The sequence below is a fragment of the Ornithodoros turicata genome, chromosome 7 (genome assembly GCF_037126465.1).
Source record: "Ornithodoros turicata isolate Travis chromosome 7, ASM3712646v1, whole genome shotgun sequence".
In the NCBI taxonomy this organism is placed as follows: Eukaryota; Metazoa; Arthropoda; class Arachnida; order Ixodida; family Argasidae; genus Ornithodoros; species Ornithodoros turicata.
This window is the reverse complement of record NC_088207.1, coordinates 55026170-55049547: the sequence shown is the minus strand read 5'-3', so window position 1 is coordinate 55049547 and position 23378 is coordinate 55026170. Positions and strand designations below refer to the sequence as shown.

General features: G+C 45.8%; 1 protein-coding gene across 1 annotated transcript; it reads right to left on the bottom strand.

The window, feature by feature from the left end:
• Positions 1-1933: 1933 nt before the first annotated feature.
• On the bottom strand, positions 1934-21558 carry LOC135401601 (venom metalloproteinase BumaMPs1-like). The gene is made up of 13 exons (XM_064634104.1): positions 21433-21558; positions 20086-20246; positions 19635-19724; positions 17266-17404; positions 16001-16134; positions 15445-15519; positions 14311-14450; positions 11298-11347; positions 8025-8133; positions 7801-7968; positions 5054-5198; positions 4449-4568; positions 1934-2072 (listed from the first exon to the last, which is right to left on the bottom strand). Exons 1-13 carry the CDS (start codon positions 21491-21493, stop codon positions 1983-1985), a joined length of 1482 nt encoding a protein of 493 aa, XP_064490174.1. The 5' UTR covers positions 21494-21558; the 3' UTR covers positions 1934-1982.
• Between the last annotated feature and the right edge of the window lie 1820 nt (positions 21559-23378).

Here is a 23378-nt window from a genome sequence, read left to right as displayed (position 1 = left end):
GTTGTTTTTTTTTTGTCTCTTCCACACTCTTCAGAGATAGCGGTACCCTTCAAGCACCGGTCCACATGGACGAAGATAATGATAAAGTAGCCTGGAGAAGAAAGGAGATATGAGTGCAAGGAGAGTTGGACCATAGGGAGTTGATCGGCACGATAACTGTTCCGAAAATACGGTAGAGCTTTCCTTTCTATATATTGCTGAGCTTCGAGTGGACAGCTTATTTTATCGTATCCTGCTTCCGATCCACTCCCTAATACGGTTGTCTTTGATGGAATGTCAGTATAATGGAGGTAGAGAGAATATCATTATACCTCCCCATAGCGGCACGCCTGGTGAAATCTCTCAGGTAGCACTTAGGCTCCCGTCTTCAATGGGTAGCGCTGCTTGAATATGTCTATCATAATGCAAGAAAAATATTTCAAACGTGTACTAGTATTTCTTTAACGCACTTCTGAGGTCTCTGCGTGACGACTCGGTCTTGACCCGCGTCGCGTCATGACTGCCCCATCACTCTCGGATTCCGATCTCTTCCCCTCGATTGTTGTGGGCGCCGCCTCGGATGAGAAGAAACTTTTCTGCTGACTCACTGTCTCAAGTAGGGAGATTTAGCAGATTGGAAAGTCTTTCGGTGACGGTTCCGAAAGCATGATACGCCAAGCACATGATTCCTTTGAAATGGCTGAGATCACATTGCTCATCTCTGATTTGACCACTTCCTCTGTTTAATTTTCGTAGAGCTCTTCCGATATGATGAATCTCCCTAGTACCCGCAAAGAGCGTCTTCGCGCGATGTCGTCCGTGTCATCCGGCAACACGGACGCCGCGGAATTAAGGGCGAAACACATGTACGACAAAATGCACGACCCGTCGTGCGACGAGTCGCATAGTTTCGTGTCACGAGTTGTCGCGTGCTGCATCAGCAGACACATGGGCGGCGACATCCTTACGACATGTCGCTCTGGACCGCCGTGTTGCAGGAACAGCGCGGCCAGAGATACACTTTATTTAACATAACCAAATGTGCTCACAGTAAACGAGAACAATTCATCCCTTATTTCACGTGTCTTTCAAGGCGCAACACGACGAAATCAGCCACTGTTTGCATTCAGAACACACACTGTCCGCCATTTTTTCTCGGATCCATCGCATCTACCAGAGAGGCAGCATCATTGGCTGCTTGGCTCATGACGTCACTACATCCGCACGACAACCCACCGACGGAAGCGGTGATATCTGAGCAGTTTTGTCGCGCTGCGACTTGTCGCAGAGCGCCGCTGCGACGACCAATTTCTCCAGAATCAGTCCCAGGATGCTTTGTGCTGCGACGCGTCGCACGACGCGTTTTTTTAAAACTAATTTTTAACTAACTAACTTTTTTTTTTTTTCAGATGTGTAGATCCCCCCCCTTCCCCCAATCGGGGTGTGCACAGAGCCTCATTTCACCCGACCGTTTTCGGGTCCATGCTGTGTACATTGTGCCACAATGTCACGTGCATGTGGATGAGCCCTAATTTGAAAGTTGCTTTGTGGGTGCTAAGTATTGCGGAGTAATACATAGCCCTACCTCAACGAACCGAGCATTACAACCAACCCCCCCCCCCCCCATCGGTTCCTGCGTATACCCCTCGGCGGTGTTAGGGCTGCTTCATTTACGCCATGGGACGTAGGGCAAAGTCGTTGCTGACATAAGCATTGAGAGGTGTGAAGTTCTGCTGTGCGTTATATTCATACCAGTGGCGGATCCAGGAGAGGTGGGGGGAGCGATCACCCCACAAATCGTCCGTTTTTACATTGGATTTCCCTCACTCCCCTCCCCCATTACGTGATGCGACAAAGGTACCCCCCCCCCCCCCCGCAAACCGAAGGTCTAGAGCCGCAGATTCATACGCGGTCGCGGTGTCCCTCATCAAACTGAACAGTCGGCACACTGAGATACTTGACGTGCAGTTTATTTTTGTTAAAAGACAGCCGACCAGTCCTACTTATTCTCTTGGCTTCTTCTTGCTTCGTGATGATGATTCGACGTACTTATCCCAAACGGACCTGTCCACGCAACTGCCGCTGAGGCACACCTGGAACGAAGGAAGAACAAAACACTATATGTAGAAGAGCGCTGGTGCTGGTGCGGGGCGTGTAATTTCACTCTGTTTCGACATAGGTTAATTTTATAAAAACACTATAATGGAGGCAAAAGTTGTACAACCGACACAACGGAGAGTGCCCAAGCCCTTTGGATCTCTGCAGAGATGCGGAGTCGTCTCTGCGCGTTGCGCAAAACACTATTTGACTTTTGATGACCCCTTCATTGGGGGCTTCAAAGCGCCTGGGTGTAGCGCCATTATCATCGTCAGCGCGCAGCCTGCCAAGGCGCGCGAGAAATAAACCGGCGCTCGTTCAGTTGCTCTCTGACGAGCATCCAGCGAACAGCTGTCCTGGTCTGTCCCTCGTCTAGCAACATGGGCATACTAAAACTCTCCAGGTTTTACGTCGAGAGACGATGAGGAGCGACCCCTGCAACCACTTTACCTATACCTGAGAGTTCTCGAGCGTATTTACGTACTCTCTATGGGCTCAAACTTTCACTACGGATGATCCCAGCTGGGACCATTCCGGGACCATTCATTCCTTTCAACCCTTTTTTCCTTCCGGTGCTCTCCTACGCAGCTGGACTCTGTGCAATAGACGACTTCAGATAATCCCAGAGAACTTAGCGCCGCTTTCAACTATGGGAACTTGCTTATAATAAAGGAGAAGGTCTCCAAACTGTTTTGATTTCTCTTCTCTCGGCCGATAGTCCACGAGTTGTCCGAATGCCAGCGAAAACGAAACGTGAAGGACTGTCCTTCCTTTCTCATGACAGTAATCTCCCAGGATGCAATGCGTGCGCAAAGACCACTGGGATTTCTTGAAATCGTATATACACTCTCAGATACCCAGCAGTACATCCATCAAGGACTACTCGAATGCGCTACTATGTCTTTGAACTTTCCGTTCATTCAGCGTGTCCCTTATAAAACTCATTTTCTTCGAGGATGGTCACGAGGCCTTCAGTTTGAGGGCGACGAAGTAGATAAACCGAGACGGAAAGAACATACACGACGGACTCACTCACTCCGTCGTTGACTCCATCCTGTCCCGGTTTGTCCTCTTCGTTGCCCTCAGACTCAAGGCCACATGTTACCCTCCTCATGCTTACATCAGCTTGCTTGCATATTTCTTCCGCGTTCAACATTTTCTATGAGTATGCCTCATCAGCGGAAGCACTATCGGCACTGTGCACTAAAGTTTTCTTTCGACTGCAGCGCCCCCTCGCGGAGAAACGCGTCCTTCTGGAAATTAACAAAAACGACGTATTTATATCCTGAAACAATCTGGATTTATTGATTTTTTTTTTCATCATGACCACGTTGCAAATACTTACACAAAGGGCATGCCCTGCCTGGGGCAACACGTGCGTGTGAAATAGAATACCTCAAGCGTGGGAATATCATGCTGCACCATCACGCTAACAGGCTGCAGTGCATCAGAAAGGAACGAAAAAGATTGTTTCTACTAGCCTCATAAGGCCCATTCCAGTTTATACTTGACTATAGTATTGATGTGAATTTTCCAGTGCGAGCTTTCCATCCTCATATGGCAGGCACTGGGGTACTGGTGCAGGTTGGTTCAAGCAAATGCAGCGGGATACATATACTACACGCTTCTCTGTGCTAGACACTGTGCATTCATCTTTGATGTTCCATCTGCGAAGACTTCTCGTAGACATTTCGCATTGCGGAGGAGATGCCCTTCCTTCAAACCACCTCCACAGTAGTGGATACGGCGTCAGTATACCGTGCCGTTAGGCACGAAATCGCCACGGGTGTCGCTGTCGTTCAAGCGACCCCAGAGCCGTTTATAGGGAGAGTTTGGCCATTAGGAGGAGCCTAACTTGAAGTGCGTCATGCGACGTCACGGCTAGCCACCTCCCTCGCCGTGCTCTATTGTTGTCCCGTTGTCGGCCGGTCGGCGACGCCATATTGATGCTGGTCGTTGTTTACGATGCAAGGAGTGAAGACACGTGCGTATATTGTCCTTCGAAAGCCCTTCGTCCTTGAACTCTTTCAGTTTGGCAACAAAACCCCCCTTATCAGAGGCGACTGTGGGTCATAAGCCGGTTATTCCTGTAGATTGCATTCATTGCGACAACAAAGCTGACGGACGGCATCAATATGGCGCGCATCAGATGGCTGATTAGCGGATTCTGCTTGGATTCAGACTTTTTGAGCGGCGCAACGACGACTCTGACGTCAAAATAGGCTCCACCCACGAGGCGGCAAAAGATCAGAGAATGGCGAAACTCTCCCTATAGATGGCTCTGAGCGACCCACTGAACCTCCAACTAATTGCACGGTGCCGATAGCCCGCGTGATAAACTGCTCTGCTGTGGAGCAAGATTGCAACATTACCTTTTTGGGGTCTGAGTTGTCGCATCTAGCGCCCTCTACAGCATAGTGCGTATACGTCCTTGGGGGGAAGCCGGCTCTGGGTGCTATGCACTGCAACTTGCAGCTCGACCTGTTGTAATTCTGGACAAAGTGCACAAGTGTGACAACATCTTTTGTTAACCAAGTCAGACTAAGGCCCGGTTTAACTTCAACGTTTTGCAAATTAAATCGTTTAATTAACATTTGAACCGAGATGAACGGTCTTTTAACTTGAATTTAATGTTTAACTCTGCTTCATTAAAGGGAGTTACTGTCACTGAAACATTCATCACGTCACTAAATAACGTTTGTAAAAAAAAAAAAGAAAAAGGAATTGAGTGTTAACTTTTAGCCAACCTTCATCCTGATTCTACGCAACAGCCAGACGAGCACTGAACATTGATTACGAAAATGAAAATGATGAACGAAACGAAATGAAGGATTTTTTTAGCTAGGACAAGGCTGGCTAAATAATATCAGTTTGGAATGGGATAACGACCAGGCTGGTTGTGATATGATCTTGGGAGCAAGACACCGCAACGACAAAAGTCCCACTGCGTTTTAGCGAGCAATTGTTGACACCTTACCCCGTCAAGGTATGCCAGCGGATACCGAAAGGCGTGGACGCGTTTGCAGAAGTCTGAAGCATTCACAAAGTCTCCTGGGAGGGACTTGGATCTCGTGATGGTGTAGTTTGAATTCCTATGAAGGAGGCACGAGCGATCTGGTAACCTGAAATAGCCGGAAAAACTTCTTTTCAAGGTTCAGTGTATAGTGTACACCTCGAGGCTTTCATACACAACAACCAGGCGGCCTAATACCTATCACTCTAAGAAAAAAAGGAGTAAAACGGGGAGTAATTGCAGCTTCTACTCCCCTAGTCTGCAATTACTCTCCATTTTAGTCCCCTAACCCAACATTAATTAGTCCCGACATTTACTCCCCAGGGCTGCAAATTGTCACTAAACTGCGCGAATGGTCTCCTGAATGCGACAGTCCACGTAAATATGTGCCCTTGGTCAATTTGAACGACATAAGGCTGTATAACTCAGACAACGTAGCAATTTTCCAGCCACACAGAGTAAGAAACAGTTAGCGCATCTTTCTTCGCAAATTGTGCCCTAGTATGGCGCAAGATTTTATATCACTCGATATATCACCGTTGACGGTTTGCTTCAAAGTATTTTCATGCATGCACACGAATTATGTACCTACGACTCTTACAACAGCGCGTGAAATGCGGTCTTCACTCTGTGACATCCATTTATTCCCGTGCATTTACTCCCGAAAGGGACTATTTTTTGTGGCAATGCAATTACTCCCCAGAAGGAGTAAAAGTACTCCTTTTTTTCTTAGAGTGTAGGGCATGTCTTCAAGGAATATGCTCGTAGGGTGTTAACCTGCCAATGGATGACTTTTGTGATACGCTTGGTGATGTTACGCGCATATTCGATGATCATTGATTCAATGATCGTGTGACGGTATAAGTCACATAATTGTCCCTTTCTTTTTATCCTTCTCCCCTTCAATAGCATTCCTTCCTCCTCATTCTCCCTTTTCTCTTATTCCTCTTATCTGTTTCTCAACCTGCGGTTCTAATTTTCATTTTATTTATTCGGTTCTTTTTTTCAAATAACCCCAGAGTAACTAGCTCTACTATAGTTGAATGGCCTCATTCAACTTTACTCTATGAAGTCCCCTGTGCAACAGTTCCAAGAGGCCAGGCTACTTCAAGGTCTTCAGTCAAGGCTACTTCGTTCCGAACATCCTAGGGACGTCACGTGACTTCATGTACTTGCGAGTAACTGTATCAAATTCTATTTGCAAGAAACAGCATTACCCGAACTGAACTCTGAAATTAGCCAAGTTCAATTAGTGATTTGTCTCTGCTTGAAGCTGTAAGGCACGTTTCAGATATCGTAAGATGGTCTCGGTGACGGATTCGAAGCCAACCGTGAACTCCACAAATACCGATGGCCTTTCGCAGAATTACCCTGTATATAGGTAGGGAGTGACTTTTTCGGGTTAAACCCGATTCCGCCCGGTTATCCCCCCCCCCCCCCCGAACTGACCTCCGACCAATTCGGGTTAAACCTGATTTCTCTCCGAATTCCAGTCACTATGAAATCCTCAAGTGACGTTTCCACTGAAGACGAACAAATGTCGTCACGTGTGTCAGCAATACACCCATGTGTGTCAACACTGTCTATGCCTTCGGGGATTGCCGCTGGAAGGTCAGGATCTCGCAAAAAAAAATACAATAAAAAAAATAAAGAAAAACGAAAGAACAAAAAAGAGACATTATAGGAAAGGACTTAATAGACAAGAGGAGAAACAAACGACAACAAACCCGACAAAACACCCGATAACACCAGAAAGCACAGTTATCGCCCGATTTCTCCCCGAATTACAGATTTTAAAAAAAAATAGCGCCCGATTTTCACCCCCCCCCCCGAATCTGAGAAAGGCATTTAACCCGAAAAAGCCACTCCTTATACAGGGTGTTTCAGTTAAATCCACGGGCTAAATAATTCGCGAACCGGTGCACCAATCGAATAACTTTCTTTTTTACAAGTATCTGTCCAATACCGCCTACAAGATGCGCACCGCGTGAATGAGCGGGAGGCGCTCATTATTTAAATAAAAATGCAAATGAGTTTCGTAAAAAAGCGTAACTTCTAAAGCAGGGCGCTGTCGGTATTAAAACGGGTACTACCCCTTTTGGGACCTTCAGTGGACACCTTTCAGAGAAAAATCTGCCACCGAAGCGGGTCATTTGTTGCAGTAATTAATTCGTTTCGGTTTACGTATTTTTGTCGCGGCTGGTCGCGGCGAAGCGCAAAAGGACGTAATTCATTGGTGTAATTCATTGGTGTAACTCATTGGTGTAACTCATTGGTGTAAGGACGTAATTCATTGATGGATAAGGGAGTGAAAGAGCGTCTTTTTGCGCTTCGCCGCGACCAGCCGCGACAAAAATACGTAAACCGAAACCAATTAATTAGTGCAACAAATGACCCGCTTCGGTGGCAGATTTTTCTCTGAAAGGTGTCCACTGAAGGTCCCAAAAGGGGTAGTACCCATTTTAATACCGACAGCGCCCTGCTTTAGAAGTTACGCTTTTTTACGAAACTCATTTGCATTTTTATTTAAATAGGCGCTCATTCACGCGGTGCGCATCTTGTAGGCGGTATCGGACAGATACTTGTAAAAAAGAAAGTTCTTCGATTGGTGCACCCGTTCGCGAATTATTTAGCCCGGGGATTTAACTGAAACACCCTGTATAGGTAAGGTTAGCCGCGCAATGTCGACAAATCAGAGGCGAGAAACTTACGTGAAAAAGTGTCGCATTTGCGTCTTGCAGCAGTTTGAAAACTTGAAGTGGTTGGAGTCGTTCGTAACGAAACTCATCACGTAGCCGTCAGTATAGGAGCAGTTGAGCGTACCAGGATGGTTGGGTATGCTGGGATCTGGCCATAGACCGTCGTCCTGGCAGCCTAACCTGAACACGCCACTCGATCAGGATCCCATATAGACTGAGCAGGTTGGTATGCTTACTGATGCGCTATCTGGTGAACGATGAGGTGAACCCCGTCGTAAGTCAGAGGCGTGTCTTCTACTATCGCGAATCTAAAGTTTGTGCAGGCACCTCCTAAATAGGTGAAGGCTGCGATAGAGACAAGGATTTAGTTTCAAAAGGTCACCAGGCAAGCTAGCTACTATCTCATAAACGGGTTTCGGGGGCAACGCGAAAACACATCCTTCCCGTTCTACGTGTTTCCCAGCCACACTCATATACAGTTTACTGTAAAACCCTCTACTTTCGCGAGCCCATAATTTTCGCGAATTTCGCGAATCGAACCTGGGTAACAGTTTTGAAGGCAGGAAGGGAGTTGCCTCAGGACAGAAGCCGCCGATATTTCGAACAGAGACTGTTCTTCTTCTGGGCACCGTCCTCATCATTGGCATGGTATTTAAAGGGTTAGGTGTGACGTGTTTAAAGGTTCATGCGAATTGTGGGTCAACAGCCCGGAGGGAAGAAAGGTTCCGTACGGGCTTTATTCCGTACGTATGCGTGCCTTACACCCCAATCTCACAGCATAGCAATTGAGCTCCCAAACAACAACCATCAGTTGAACAATAAACGGAGTGAGATTAATATAAACTCGCTCAAAGACTCGTACACACACAACGCTGGACCCAAAACCCTTTTGCCGCCGACGCCGCGTATCGCGGTCACGAGACCATAAGAACGCCGTGGAGAGCCGCCACCGAGAGCGTCTGTCCTGTCGCCCACAGCGCCACCACAGCCTCGCACAAGGGGGCGCTCTATTTCGCATCGCCATCCAATACCTCCCGCTATCTCTCACCATGCTCCCCGAAGGAGCAATGACGTCATCCGCGGAATGCGACAGCAGCGGCCCCTAGTGGTGAGGCGTCGCTCGTAGCGCCCTCTAGTGGTGTACCCTACACAATGGCTAATCCTTCTATTCATCGGAGATAATCCGTCTATTGGGGGCTGCATTGGAAACAACACCCGTTACGTGGGGAAAATTTCAGAACCAGCAAAGTTTTTTTTTTTTTTTAATATTTGTAATGCAAAGTTGTGGCATGCAATAAAGAAAGTAGAAAGCAGTGGCCATGCAGAACATAACAGATGATAATGGAGGTAGAAGGGAAAAGCAGATTTTATTTGTGAAGTGTTTCTAGGGTGCCGTGTGATTTGTTGATACCGGACGGGTGAAGAGCGTTGAACTTGTATATGAGATAAGACTCCCTATCACGTCTGTCACGTGTGGATCTAAACCCGGTTTCTAGAATATATAGTTTAATGTTATCAAAATTGTGACCAGGAACGTTAAAGTGTTCGGCGACTGCTTTGGGGAGTTTGTTGGACGTGTCGGTTCTGTGTCTGTGTGGTAAGGCGGTTGTTCATTTGTTGGCGGGCCAACAAATGAACAACCGCCTTACCACACAGACACAGAACCGACACGTCCAACAAACTCCCCAAAGCAGTCGCCGAACACTTTAACGTTCCTGGTCACAATTTTGATAACATTAAACTATATATTCTAGAAACCGGGTTTAGATCCACACGTGACAGACGTGATAGGGAGTCTTATCTCATATACAAGTTCAACGCTCTTCACCCGTCCGGTATCAACAAATCACACGGCACCCTAGAAACACTTCACAAATAAAATCTGCTTTTCCCTTCTACCTCCATTATCATCTGTTATGTTCTGCATGGCCACTGCTTTCTACTTTCTTTATTGCATGCCACAACTTTGCATTACAAATATTAAAAAAAAAAAAAAACTTTGCTGGTTCTGAAATTTTCCCCACGTAACCACTAACCTCCTTATCTTTCGCTATGCTTGCCAATTCTTGCCTTTTGTCCCGTTTCGTCCACGTGTTCGTGAACCTTCCATTTTTCTGTAACCGGTCTGTAGCCTAGATCACTACGTTCACATAATCCCCCCCACACTCTAACAAAGCAGCCATTCACTCCGGCCGTGAAAGCCCGTACGGAACCTTTCTTCCCTCCGGGCTGTTGACCCACAATTAGCATGAACCTTTAAACACGTCACACCTAACCCTTTAAATACCATGCCAATGATGAGGACGGTGCCCAGAAGAAGAACAGTCTCTGTTCGAAATATCGGCGGCTTCTGTCCTGAGGCAACTCCCTTCCTACATTCTACCGGTTCGCTGGATTTCTACCCATCTAGTTTTGAAGGCAGTTCCTTCTCGCCGCAGTGTCGGGGTGGGGTGGGGGGAGGAAATTTATTGGCAGAAAAAAACAAAGAAAAAGAAGGGGGAAATGAAAAACAGAAAGGGGAAAGGTCAGGCATGCAACACGCCGGCTTGCTATTCCTTAAAAAAAAGGAAAAGAAAAAGAAAAATATAAGCAAGAAAGAAAAAGAAATAACAAAAAGGACAAATAAATAGCGCAGTGTCAGCTTCAACAATGGGGACCCTTGGGAATCCGATTTTTGTCTTCCGGTCACAACTCGCGAAATTTAGGGGTCGTGAACAAATCCCGAGTGCTCAATTCGCGAAATTTGCGGCCCGCGAAAATAAAGGGGTTTTGCAGTATTTGTTCACTGACGTCACACCTCCAGAAGGCGCCAGCATCGAAAAGGCGAAACCGCCGCCTTGATGCATGTGCCTCCAAGTTTGGTTCCGGTTTCGTTCACTGCCATCATGCTATTTAGGACTATTAACGTTGAAAGCGGGGGGATATATGTTTATTATTTTAAAAAAAAGGAGGGAAAGCGGGGTTGAAAGCGGGGATGTTACTTGAAGTATGGCTTAGGTGCAGGCCAAGTGGTAGACAAACTCCACAATAATGTGAAAAACCCTGAGTCTGGGTAACAACTAGAGGGACAGGACAAAGTTACTCTAGTTGTGCCCAAACTCGCAGGCTTTGCGCGTTATGAAATTACTTGGATAGTGTGTACAAATAATATTCGCACGATATGGGTGGCCTGGACATATACCTGGGTCCGTTTGCATAAAAGTTGACAGCGGGTGCCAACTTCAACAGCTTCGGCAACGTTTCTCACGCGCAATGCACTGCCAAGGCTATCCAGACTCGTACTCAACGAACGGTCCCCGGACAGTCAGAAACTCAGGACCTACATTACAGCGACAAATCTGCTAGCGACAGCGGCGCTCTCCTCCGGATGACGTTGAGCAACTTTATTTCCAGATGATGACATCACGTCATGAGGTCAGATATATTGCCATTTTTATAATATAGACGTCACATAATACTATACTAAAATATCGATGAGAAAAGTTGACGAATAAAGGTGGTGTACTCACCGACAGTTTCAACAATTGTACCAATTCCATAACCTTGCGCCAGATTTAGGCTATAAGAGAATTAGGACCCTCGTAAGTATAGACGGCAATTGACGAAACGCAACTAAAAAAAACTTGACAGCATATGATAGGGTTATCGCTTCTGATCCCAAGAGAGAGTGTGGGGCGTACGCCCTTTTCTGTCTTTATCGTACGACGGCAATTTAGACGGCAATTGACGAAACGCAACTAAAAAAACTTGACAGCATATGATAGGGTTATCGCTTCTGATCCCAAGAGAGAGTGTGGGGCGCACGCCCTTTTCTGTCTTTATCGTACGACGGCAATTTAGACGGCAATTGACGAAACGCAACTAAAAAAACTTGACAGCATATGATAGGGTTATCGCTTCTGATCCCAAGAGAAAGTGTGGGGCGTACGCCCTTTTCTGTCTTTATCGTACGACGGCAATTTAGACGGCAATTGACGAAACGCAACTAAAAAAACTTGACAGCATATGATAGGGTTATCGCTTCTGATCCCAAGAGAGAGTGTGGGGCGCACGCCCTTTTCTGTCTATATCGTACGACGGCAATTTAGACGGCAATTGACGAAACGCAACTAAAAAAACTTGACAGCATATGATAGGGTTATCGCTTCTGATCCCAAGAGAGAGTGTGGGGCGCACGCCCTTTTCTGTCTATATCGTACGACGGCAATTTAGACGGCAATTGACGAAACGCAACTAAAAAAACTTGACAGCATATGATAGGGTTATAGCTTCTGATCCCAAGAGAGAGTGTGGGGCGTACGCCCTTTTCTGTCTTTATCGTACGACGGCAATTTAGACGGCAATTGACGAAACGCAACTAAAAAAACTTGACAGCATATGATAGGGTTAACGCTTCTGATCCCAAGAGAGAGTGTGGGGCGCACGCCCTTTTCTGTCTTTATCGTACGACGGCAATTTAGACGGCAATTGACGAAACGCAACTAAAAAAACTTGACAGCATATGATAGGGTTATCGCTTCTGATCCCAAGAGAGAGTGTGGGGCGTACGCCCTTTTCTGTCTTTATCGTACGACGGCAATTTAGACGGCAAATGACGAAACGCAACAAAAAAAAAGAACTTGACAGCTTATGATAGGGTTATCGCTTCTGATCCCAAGAGAGAGGGTGGGGCGTACGCCTTTTTCTGTCTTTACAGTATAACGAAATTGAAAGTTTTCTTTTTAGAGCGCGGCACTGACATCAGTTGCCGTCTTTCAGATCACTGCTTCGACGTTGGTGAGTTTTAAATGTTCACTGAAGCCTCTGCAATTATCATCTATAGTGCTGTTCTTGAATAGATGAGAACCGGGAAGGATATCAACAATAGGCTGCAGGATACAAGCCATGCCGGATAAACCGCATCCATGTAAACCTGCATCCCAAGTAGAATATCTTAGTCGCGAATATCAAAACCGCGTGTGACACCATAACAGACATCTCTACCAATATAAGAACCTAAAGAGAGTCTCAGATAGCACAGCTGATTGGGGACCAAGAGACCAGTCTTTAACGTGACCTTGAAGCTGATACGCACTCGACCACCCCTTTAATAGAGGATACAGTGTTGCCATCTGTCCATTTTTTTATCGCCGTACACAGTGTTTGTGTTCCTCCAGGTGACATACCTGAGGTGCTTGAACGAATTGAACAAGCTCCTGCCCTATGTCAAAATAGTTGAGGTTCAGGCACTAACTAACTAAGCTGCAGGTTGTTCATTCGATTCGACCCTCACATATAAAAAGTGTTTCCCCTACTGAGGACTTGCCATATGGTTATTATATGATCGCAATGTGCCGGAGGTATAAGCATGTGTCGGAGATTTCCGGCGGACGTTGAAGAATCCCAGGTAGCGCAAGTGTGGGTAGACTCAGTTTACGTGTAAATCTACTTCCAATTATTATTAGTATTATTATTACCCTATTGATAAAACCTATAAGTAATTCATATAGGTCCTGTGCAAAATTATATACGATTCTAAAGGATCTCTATAGGTTATATAGGAACCTATATAACTCCTGTGTAGGCCATCGTGGGATCCTATATACGAGTCCATGCGGGAGTCATGTCGGAGCCATAAGGTCCTATATAACTCCTGTGTAGGCCATTATGGGATCCTATTCGAATTCATGCAGGAGTCATGTACACTCTTAAAAATGAACTTCACCGCATAGCACACTCCTAGCCAACCATAATCTCGAATGATATCATTATCTGCCCTGATTTGTTGAAAACGGGAGGCGTACGCATTTTTTGTGACACTTATGCTATTCATAATTGTCACAAAAAAGACGTACGCCTACCGTTTTCAACAAATCAGGGCAGATAACGATATCATTCGAGATTCTGGTTGGCTAGGAGCGTGCTATGCGGTGAAGTTCATTTTTAAGAGTGTAGGGCAACGCAGGAACCATAAGTTCCTACACTCTTAGAAATGAACTTCACCGCATAGCACGTTCTCAGCCAACCGTCATCTCGAATGATATCGTTATCTGCCATGATTAGTTGAAAACGGGAGGCGTACGCCTTTTTTGTGACACTTATGCTGTTCATAATTGTCACAAAAAAGGCGTACGCCTCCCGTTTTCAACAAATCAGGGCTGATAACGATATCATTCGAGATTATGGTTGGCTAGGAGCTTGCTATGCGGTGAAGTTCATTTCTAAGAGTGTACATTGAGGATGTAGCGGCTACACGGATGACCGTGCAGGAGTCATACAGGCTCATTATACGGCCACATATGAGTCGTCCTTTGTCGACCAGTTATGAGTCCCTGAAACACTGAAACAAGTAAGAATGTGCAGAAACACCATGTCAGCCCTCCTAAAATCAATATAAATCTCTGACAGCTTAAAATAACTGATGTTCCATTCATTTTTGGAACATACGAGTCATTTATTGATCGACCAAACATCAAACATAAAATAATGCGTGCGTTCCACGCACACATTTGGCATATTATTAGCTACTACGAATGTACATACCCTGCGATCAGCATGATCATGTCGGCATGTTGTAATAACGGATGCAGGAGTGGCGAACTTCTCATGTCCTGAATCGACCAGTACGTATCCATGAACCCCTTGAGTTCGTACATTCTCAATACGTACGGTTCATCGGTTGGCTGTAATGACATCGTATATGTACAACTGTCGTAAAGTAGACATTCGCTAATAGCTTATCATAGAAACCCTACACCCTTAGAAATGAACTTCACTACATAGCACGGTCCTACCAGCTCCCGTGGCATAGTGGTTAGAGTGATCGCTTTCCACGCCAAGACTGGGAGGTGACACGAGTTCGAATCCTGTCACCGGCTGTGCTGTCTGAGGTTTTCCCTGGGTTTTCCGAAGACTTTCCAGACGAATGTCGGCACAGTTCCCCTTGAAGTCGGCCCAGGACGCATACTAACCCCCCTATCCCCCACTCCTTCCTGCTGTCCTCTCTTCATCTGTCCACGTCTATACGCCGCTCATAGCCACAGTTGCTTCGCGGCGCTAACAGGGAATTTAAAAAAAAATAGCACGGTCCTAGCCATCCATCATCCCGAATGACAACGTTCTCGCCCCTGATTTGTTGAAAACGGGAGGAGGAGCCTATTTTGTGCCGTGCATAATGTACACAAAATAGGCTCCTGGGGTTTTTCCGTCTGGGGTTCCGTCTGGGGTTTTTCCTGGGTTTCCCTCAGATGTGTAATAGGCGTATGCCGGCACAGTTCCCCTGAAGTCGGCCCATGGACGCAGCTATCCTCCCCCCGAGCGCATTCCGCTCGGTCTTCCACTTCACCCTTTCCTCTCCTCCTCTCCACCACCTTTCCCTTCCCGAGAAACATGCCGCCTAATCAGGCAGGCAGACCTCTCGGGTTCCTCCCAACGACACTCCTCCTCCTCCTCCTCCTCTGCTATGTGGTAAAGTAAATTTTTAAGAGTGTACGATCAACGCTGCTGCAACAACTGACTCGACTTGGTCTTTTAAAACCAAAGTATCCAGCGATAATTTGTTATTTAGATGAATCTAAACTTAAACTTCCGCAGACGCAAAAGGCATCGTAAAGGTTAAGGTTAGGCCTGATGTCGTTTCGTTTAGGTTACGAAGAAGGAACCAGGATTCCGACTCACGTCCTTATTAATCGTGATTCCAGCAACACGGATCTGAACCTTGGGATCTGTGAAGTCGCGGAACCTCATATTCACCTGAAAAAGACGTCCATAAGGAAGTAATCAAACCCCTATAAGACCAAGTTTTATAGCTCCGGGCCCGCAAAACTCACCCATGGCCATCCTCACTCGTGCTCACTCACGCTCAACGTGGCGAGTGAACTGAGCATGAGTGGAGCTACGGATTACTGGGGAAGAGGAAAGCTGGACGAGTAAGTGGATCCTACTACCACCCTACACGCGGAAATGCGCCTCTATACTTCTGCCGCCCGCTCACGACGCCGCGCCGGGCGTCGCCAAGTGAGAACTGGCCCTAACCGCCACTTTCTTCGAATGATTACATATCATTGCGAGTACTTATAGTTCGCGTATTAAGACTAAATTGGAGCAGCGTTCTTTTATAATATACGAAATGAAACAATTATACAAATTTGTTGAGTCCACTAACACATCCGTCACAAAAGTGGAATGCGGGGTGACGGTTTGTACTGTTGGTGCGCGCTGGAAATCTACTTACCACGTTGAGCATCACTGCCAAGTACCGGATGATTGCAGTTTCATTGAAGCCGAAAGCAAGGGCGTGATCATACTGCACTATGAAATGTATCTCGGGGTACACCGTCTTTTTGGGGATATCTTGCCTACTGGTCACTACAATGGAAAGAAATCCGAATGAGTGTCAGCCCGTAATCATTTATTTCTATTGAAAGCTGCAGATGGGACAGCGGAGTAATCGTGGAGGCAGGGCCGGTGCTAGGGGTGTGCGGGGCCTGAGGCAAAGCCACATCGCGGGGCCTGTTTCACACCAGTAGTAATGAAAAGATAAGAAATGATAAGATTTTCGCAGTGGGAGATTTTAGCAGTACGAGAAATGCCAGCAAAAGAGAAAGGTGCTAAATCCTCGGTACTCATCACATGACGGAATGGCACATAACACATTCTTCTCTCATTTCTGTTTTAGTCGAAGATGGCGCGTGCGATTAAGTGATAAGATAAATAAGATAATTCCTGGTTGAGGCCTTCGTGCGCGTGGCTTATACTCGCCCTTCCCCTATCGCCGGCCCTGCGTGAGGGCTTTCTACTTTGGATTTGGACACTCGGATTTGTTTCGAAATGGCGTCATTGCAGGCTAGCCAACGCCATCTGGATTGTGTGAGACATGCCCCCTGGTCGACGCCGCCAATTAGAAGCACGTTTTGACCACCGTTGCCATAGAAGCATTCCCAGGTCATTGTCGCAGCTCGTGTTTGTTTAGGAGAGAGAGCAGACCTTGAACCGTGTACATGGTGAATAATCTTTAAAATAACCGTACAAAAAGTATTAAACGAAACGAAAAAGATTAGGTGAGCATCATACCGAACACGGACTGCTCCCTCGATACCGAATACAACACTCGCATTCATTAATTAATTCGTGTAATTAATTCGCGAGTAATTAATTCGTAAATGATGACAATGCCAAACCGAAACCAACATGCAAAGCGCACAGCGGTCCGCCCGGAGGAAGATACTGTGACGTCACCCGGCATTGTCGTCTGCTACGAAGCTTGCATCCTTCCATGCAGGATGACGTCGGCAGTGTTGCTTTCAGCGCCCTCTTGCTTCACAGAGGCGAAGCGCTCACTTCGTAATAATTCGTTCGAATAAAATCTGCGCACTGTGGGAACGCGACATTTCGTATGTATGTTCCCGACACCGCAAGGGTCGCTGCTATGTGGCGATTTTGTTGCGGAGTCACACTTTAACTGAACCCACGATACAGTGTGTTAGTGATATACTTTACCGATATCAGATGAGGACGAAACGTCCGCGTAGTGGCCTTTTTCCTTCACCTTGTATATTTCGTGAGCCGACTGCCCGTCCAAGGACCGTTCTAACCACGGCAATGGCCTGATACGGAGACCAGGTCCCAGAATCCCTTCCTACGTATCACAGAATAACGTCCAGTTAAAAAAGTAGCATACTTTTTTCTTGGTGCAGATCTACATATATACTTTGCGACACATGCGCTAAATCAGTGGTTCTCAACCGGTGAGGAATGTAACATATGCCTACAATGGGACATTCTGCGTAGTTTATCATTCTCCGTCGCCTCGACGGTGTCATGATGGCACGCACGGTAGTATAGCCACAAACAATGCTTTCGAGAAACTTCGAGAACTTTCGAGAAGCAATAAAATACCTCCAATATTTATGCGTGTATTGCTATGGGGTTAATATACGGGGTGTTTTTTTTTATTCGTTACACAATTTTTATTTTAAAAAACTAGCTGAGCAAAATAGATGCTTTTTTAGCGGGTGAGTTATACGCCCAGACGAACATCCTGTAGGACAGCGTATACAACTACAGGACGACTAATTAGCTAAAATTTATTAATTAACTTATTAATTAGATGTTTTCTGTGGGATAGCAGAACTGGAGCCAGTCATCGTTCAAATCCACCGTCCTTATTAAACACCCTCAGAAGCGAACGTACCTCGAGATATAAATTGTAAAAATTGGCTATGCAAATGAGCCGAAACCAGAACTATACGTAGTATACGCTCTGCAAGTAACCGAGCGTTCTGCGCATACCTCCTCTCCCGGTTACTCCACTCGAGAAGCCCCATTGGCTACGGCGGCGCCCTCCCTCTTCCCTCTCACTGCCTCCTCTCATGCGTAGAGACGCACTTGCACAGCGTTGGGCGACAGGCAATCCATGCGAGACGGCAATGTGCTTTGGAGCGATGGAGCTGATTGGAGTATTCGCGCCGAGAAGTTTGGGAGTCGCCCCCTGGTGTTTACTGAACGAACCTTGTCGTGGGGATGTCCCCGGGCAGTATTCTCACATTGCATTGCGTATAAAGGCATTGCACGTGTTAGGGGCTGTCCAGCATTGATATTTCCTGGTGATTCATGAAGAAAACGACATATGTGTTCCAAGTAAATCGCATTTTTTATTCCAATATGACAGTTTTTACTGTAAGTAACAGAAACGAAACCGAAACGGGGATCCCCACCAAGAGACGGCACAGTGGCGCCCCTAGTGAGGGTCTCGCCGCCAATAGGCGCTATCCTGTTGGCCAGATAGACTGCTATGGGCTCAAATAAGGCGAAAGTCGCGTCGTTTCTGCGCTCGAAAACCGCATAGCGAAATTGCGAGCGAACTCTCGCGTCTAACTGGCCCCAAGCCTGCTTCGAGGCGCGCCCGTGTTGTACTCGTCGTCTTGTGTGTTCCTCAAAGTCGAGGAAATATTACCGTACTTTTTACAGTATACCAGCTCGCTTGCACCACTCAGCTAAATTTTGCCATGCTATGTGGTGCTCTCTCTCTCAAAGTTGTTTGGTCCCTGGTCAAATCCATCCCCGCCGACGCTGTGCCCTCGAAGCTCTTTTGACATTTTTGGACACCACACAGGACTTGGAACATTATTGTGAAGGGGCTCATTATTTCATTCCCCACATCACCATCAGCAATGGGGTAGAGCATCGCCCCTGGCGATGAAACTCCCCAAAGTTGTTGTTGTTCTTGTTGTTGTTGCTATGCAAAGGAGCCGAAACCACGCACTTCTCGAGCGCAAAAAAAAGAGGGACGAGCGTTCGCGTCGGAGGGTCACATGTTTTTTAGCGATGGAGCTGATTGGAATAGGCGCTGTTGTGATGGTCAGATAGAACGTTTTTCGGCCCAGATAAGCTAGGGGTAACGTCTTTTCTGCGCTCGATAGGTGCGTAGTTCTGGTTTCGGCTCATTTGCATATCAAAATTTGGCGATTTGACTTTTTTTCAAAAGGGAGTGAATTGAAATAATGAAACATCTCATTAAAAAGTTAGTTAATGAATTTTGGGTAATTAGTCATCCAGTAGTTACTGCGCTTTCTCACAGGATGTCCTCCTTGTCGCTGAACCTGCCTGCAAAAATGGCATCAGTATTGCTCTCACAAAAAAAAAAAAAAAGCTCCTTCACGAAAAAAAAAAAAAAAAATCTGTAGAGGATAAAACAGAGAAAGACACAACCTGCACAGAGAAAAAGAGGCATCCGCAAGACTCGAACATGACTCCTGACCCTCACTAACGGCTGTGCAGAGCGTGACTAATATGCACAATTTGCATTTCTAGAAACCATTTCCTTATATTTTTCGCGCATTTAAAGCGTAAATAAATATTTCACTTACGACTCGAAGGTCATCTCTTTCCGTGACCATCACCGACGCCCGCTTGGCTACGTCATGGTACAGGTCCTTCTGGAAACCTTCTGCAGCGTGCTACAACGCGTAAAGTTCAAATAGAAATATTTAGAAACTTGAACGAAACATATTTACCGCGGGAGACACAATACTTGCACAGAACGGGCTCAAATTGACATATTACCACGGTTCAATCAGTATTTTTTTTATTTATTTTTTTACCAGTCTCCATTAATCCTTTCGTCACTCCCGCAAGTTCTCACGTCAACTAAAGTTGAAAGTGACGGACGAGTTGTTCCTGTTCATAAATGACGGTTATTTATGCGGAACGAAACGCCAGGAGAGTTTATTTCAATTAATGGAGGGAGCCAACTGACGTGTTGGGTCACGAACGCAGTTCTGTGTGTTTCGTATATGTCTTTACAAAATAATCACTTACGTAGCTTTCGTGCGGTTGACCATCTCGGAAGGTGCGTACCACGAAGACGTCCGAGAAAACGGTACTGGGTGCCAGGGTCAAAACTAAATCATCGTTCACCTTCAGTGCTCTCACACCATCTTCATCCCTGCTTTCTAATAGCCTCGGGTAGACGATGTCAACTGCACAGACGGGCACGTGACTTATACAAAGCTAGGGGGCGGATTTCTTGGGGGGGGGGGGCGGTCGCCCCTCTCCTGGTGTTCCCTATGTAAAAACCCTATCTCCTGGATGATGCTGTGCCGCAAAGCACGAAATTTCCTTAAGACTCCCCCTCCCCGACCCTTAACAGACACATGACATGACAGACCCTTCAATCCGCCCCTGTACAAAGCTGCTGTGCAACATCGCTGTACACGGTTGAAGCTTCGTTAAAAAGGAAACGTGCTGACACGGCGAAAATTTCTGAAATCGTCCATGATGATTGGTGATCCTGGATCCAAGAAGCTATAGACAGCGGAGGGAATCGAACCAGGCATCTCTCGATTGCGGGCCGTGTGCATTAACCAATTACACTACGCTGGCATCTGCTTTGCAGCGACCTACCAAGGGGCTTTCGAGTACTTTCAATTGCTCATGTTCTTAAAGGCACCTGTATTCGTGTATTGGCGTAGTTTCCGCTTCAGAACAGTTACTTTCCATCGCGTCTGACCATCACCATCACCTGCACCATCGCGCAGCCAGGAGGGGAGGCGGCTCAGGAGTTCCAACCATACCTGGGTAGTAAATGTCATTACTGCAATGTAATTACAGTAATGAATTACTTTTTCTTGTAATTTGTAATGTAATGCATTACGTTTGGCATTATGTAATTTGTAATGTAATTTAATTACATTTGGGCAGTAATTTTAATGACATTACTCATTACTTTTTACGAAAGAATCGAGTATGTGTTCTGTGTTGGCACTTGGCAGAAAGAGAATTGCCAACTGGCGAGTTAAAAGAATTCCAACGTCCACAATGAATTTCCACATCCTCAACATCGTTACGATTAAGCTCGCAGTAATGACTTTGTAATGTCATTACTTTTTCGTAGTAATTGTAATGTAATTTCATTACATTTCGATTGCAGTAACGAGTAATGTAATTTAATTACATTTTAGAAGTAATTTACCCAGGTATAGTTCCAAAATCTCCCGAAATTTTACCTTTAGCTAGTGCATTTACACGCACTACGCCCCTGTCATTACGAAACTTTCCGGAACTATAGCAGAGCCAAATGAAAGTGACCTGATGGGGCACATCCTCTGAGAGACTATTACAAAAAACAAAAAAAAAACATAAAACGGACAGGAGTAAAATGCTTACGCGACACAACAAATCCTCCAGTAAGAGCGAAGCCCGTCCATAAGACGCACAATAAAGTCATAGCGGGTATGTCATTGGAAAGACGGCTCTTCGTAACCAATCCACCTTTCAGATGCGATTAAGCAAGTCCGACGCATTCAGCAGCATTTCTTATTTCCGGTGTTTAAGTGCTTGTCGAACTTTTGTCGGCCATTGTATAATGTTGAAGGATGCACCGCGCAGCTGTTTGCCTTTATCGTAGTTCGCTACATCTCGTCGAGCTGTGAGAAAGAAAAAACTCCAAATCGGTTAAAGCATTTTAATTAAAATGGTGCGAGCGAGCTCGTGCCCTCTTTCTACAGATTTTTTTAAAATCCTTCACACATTAAAAAAAAAAAAGCTGTGAGAGCAGGATTTTTTTTTTTTGCGAGTTATAGGCAGCCAGGCCGACATCCTGTGGGTAATAGCGTGTGACTACTGGACTGCTAATTACCTAAAATTCGTTAATTAACTTTTGCTAATTAATTAATTCATTAAGATGTTTTCGCGAAATTATTTCAATTAAAAACGACATTATTTAAATCTACACTCTTTCTTAAAGATCCTGAGACGAGGGCGTAGTTTGATATATAAGTCGGCAAACTTTGGTACGCAAATGAGGCGAAATCGAAACTACGCACTTGTCGAGCGCAGAAAAGACATCGCTTCGGCTTATCTTGGCCGGAAAGCGGTCTCTCTGGCCAACAGATCAACGTTTACTCCAATCAGCTGGATCGCTACGAAACACGTGACCCTCCGACGCGAACACCCTTTCCCCCTTGCGTTCGAGAAGCGCGTGGTTTCAGTTTCGGCTCCCCTGCATAGCTCAAATTGGCGATTGATATCTCAAAGTACTAGTAGCTCGTTTCAGGATATTTAAAAAGGAGGATGGGTATATCAACAATGGCTGGCTCCAATTCTGCTATCTCGAAGTTCCCCGAAAACATCCGATTAATAAGTTAATTAATTTCAGGTAATTAACCGTCCAGTATATAGTTAGGTGGTCTACCCCGCAGGATGTCCGCATCACCCACCTGCGAAAACCGCATCTAGGTAGCTCTCATAGAAGAATGGAAGCCTGAGCGTGGTCAACGTGGTGAAGCCCTTTGTGTGTCTGTTACCCAAGCTCAGGCTTCCTCCTTCACGGATTTCGTCCATCAGCTTGCCTGAGTCTACGCCATTTTATTACCTCTGACGGCTTTATTAAACAAAAAACAATCTGTAAAAGATATAAAAAACGCCTTGCATAAAGCTGTTGTTGGGCTTAAGCTACACAGATACAAAGTGGTGAGGAACGAACTCTTGAATTTCGAAATTAAAGTCCCCAACACATTTATGTCCGCAGAGCTGGGAGTATGTTCCCTTGACGCAGCTGTCTCTCTCTCTCTCTTTGTTTTTTCACGCATAATTTACGTCCCTACGATCGGTTTGCGATTCTCACGCTTCGGCGTTACGGTTCCGTGTTAGGCTAATAAAATAAAATATAATATAATATAATAAAATAAAATGGATTATTAAGTAATTGAAGGAAATAAATTAAAGCCATTACCATACTAAAGGTCGAGAACAATGCTCATCTTCAGCACTTAGCACGTGTCATGTGAACTGACATTATCACGAGAAGTGAAATTTTACATTTTTTTTTTTTCTGGTTGGTGGACGATGGCCTTTTTCTTTCTTTTTTCCGAGCGACTACCTGCCGATAATGCGGCATATGTTGCTATATGAGGGGCACGGGAAGAACGTCCTATACAAAAGAAACCCATCACACATGTGTTGTATAATCACTTTCAAATGATTTGTTTAACACGTGGCTGATGAGTTTAGTCTGCCCAGAACGACTACCTCCAATCAGTGGCGTAGCCGCAAAGCCGGGTTCAACCCCATCCCCCGAAATCATGGGCGTACCGAGGAAGGCAAGGAGGAGC

Excerpts from the sequence above, each read along its gene's own strand:
- LOC135401601 (XM_064634104.1), bottom strand. The coding sequence starts at position 21,493 with ATGACTTTATTGTGCGTCTTATGGACGGGCTTCGCTCTTACTGGAGGA. Across the intron at positions 17,405-19,634 it reads AAAGAGATGACCTTCGAGTC|GAAGGGATTCTGGGACCTGG; the intron begins GTAAGTGAAATA and ends TGTGATACGTAG. Across the intron at positions 5,199-7,800 it reads CAAATGCGACACTTTTTCAC|GTTACCAGATCGCTCGTGCC; the intron begins GTAAGTTTCTCG and ends CGGCTATTTCAG.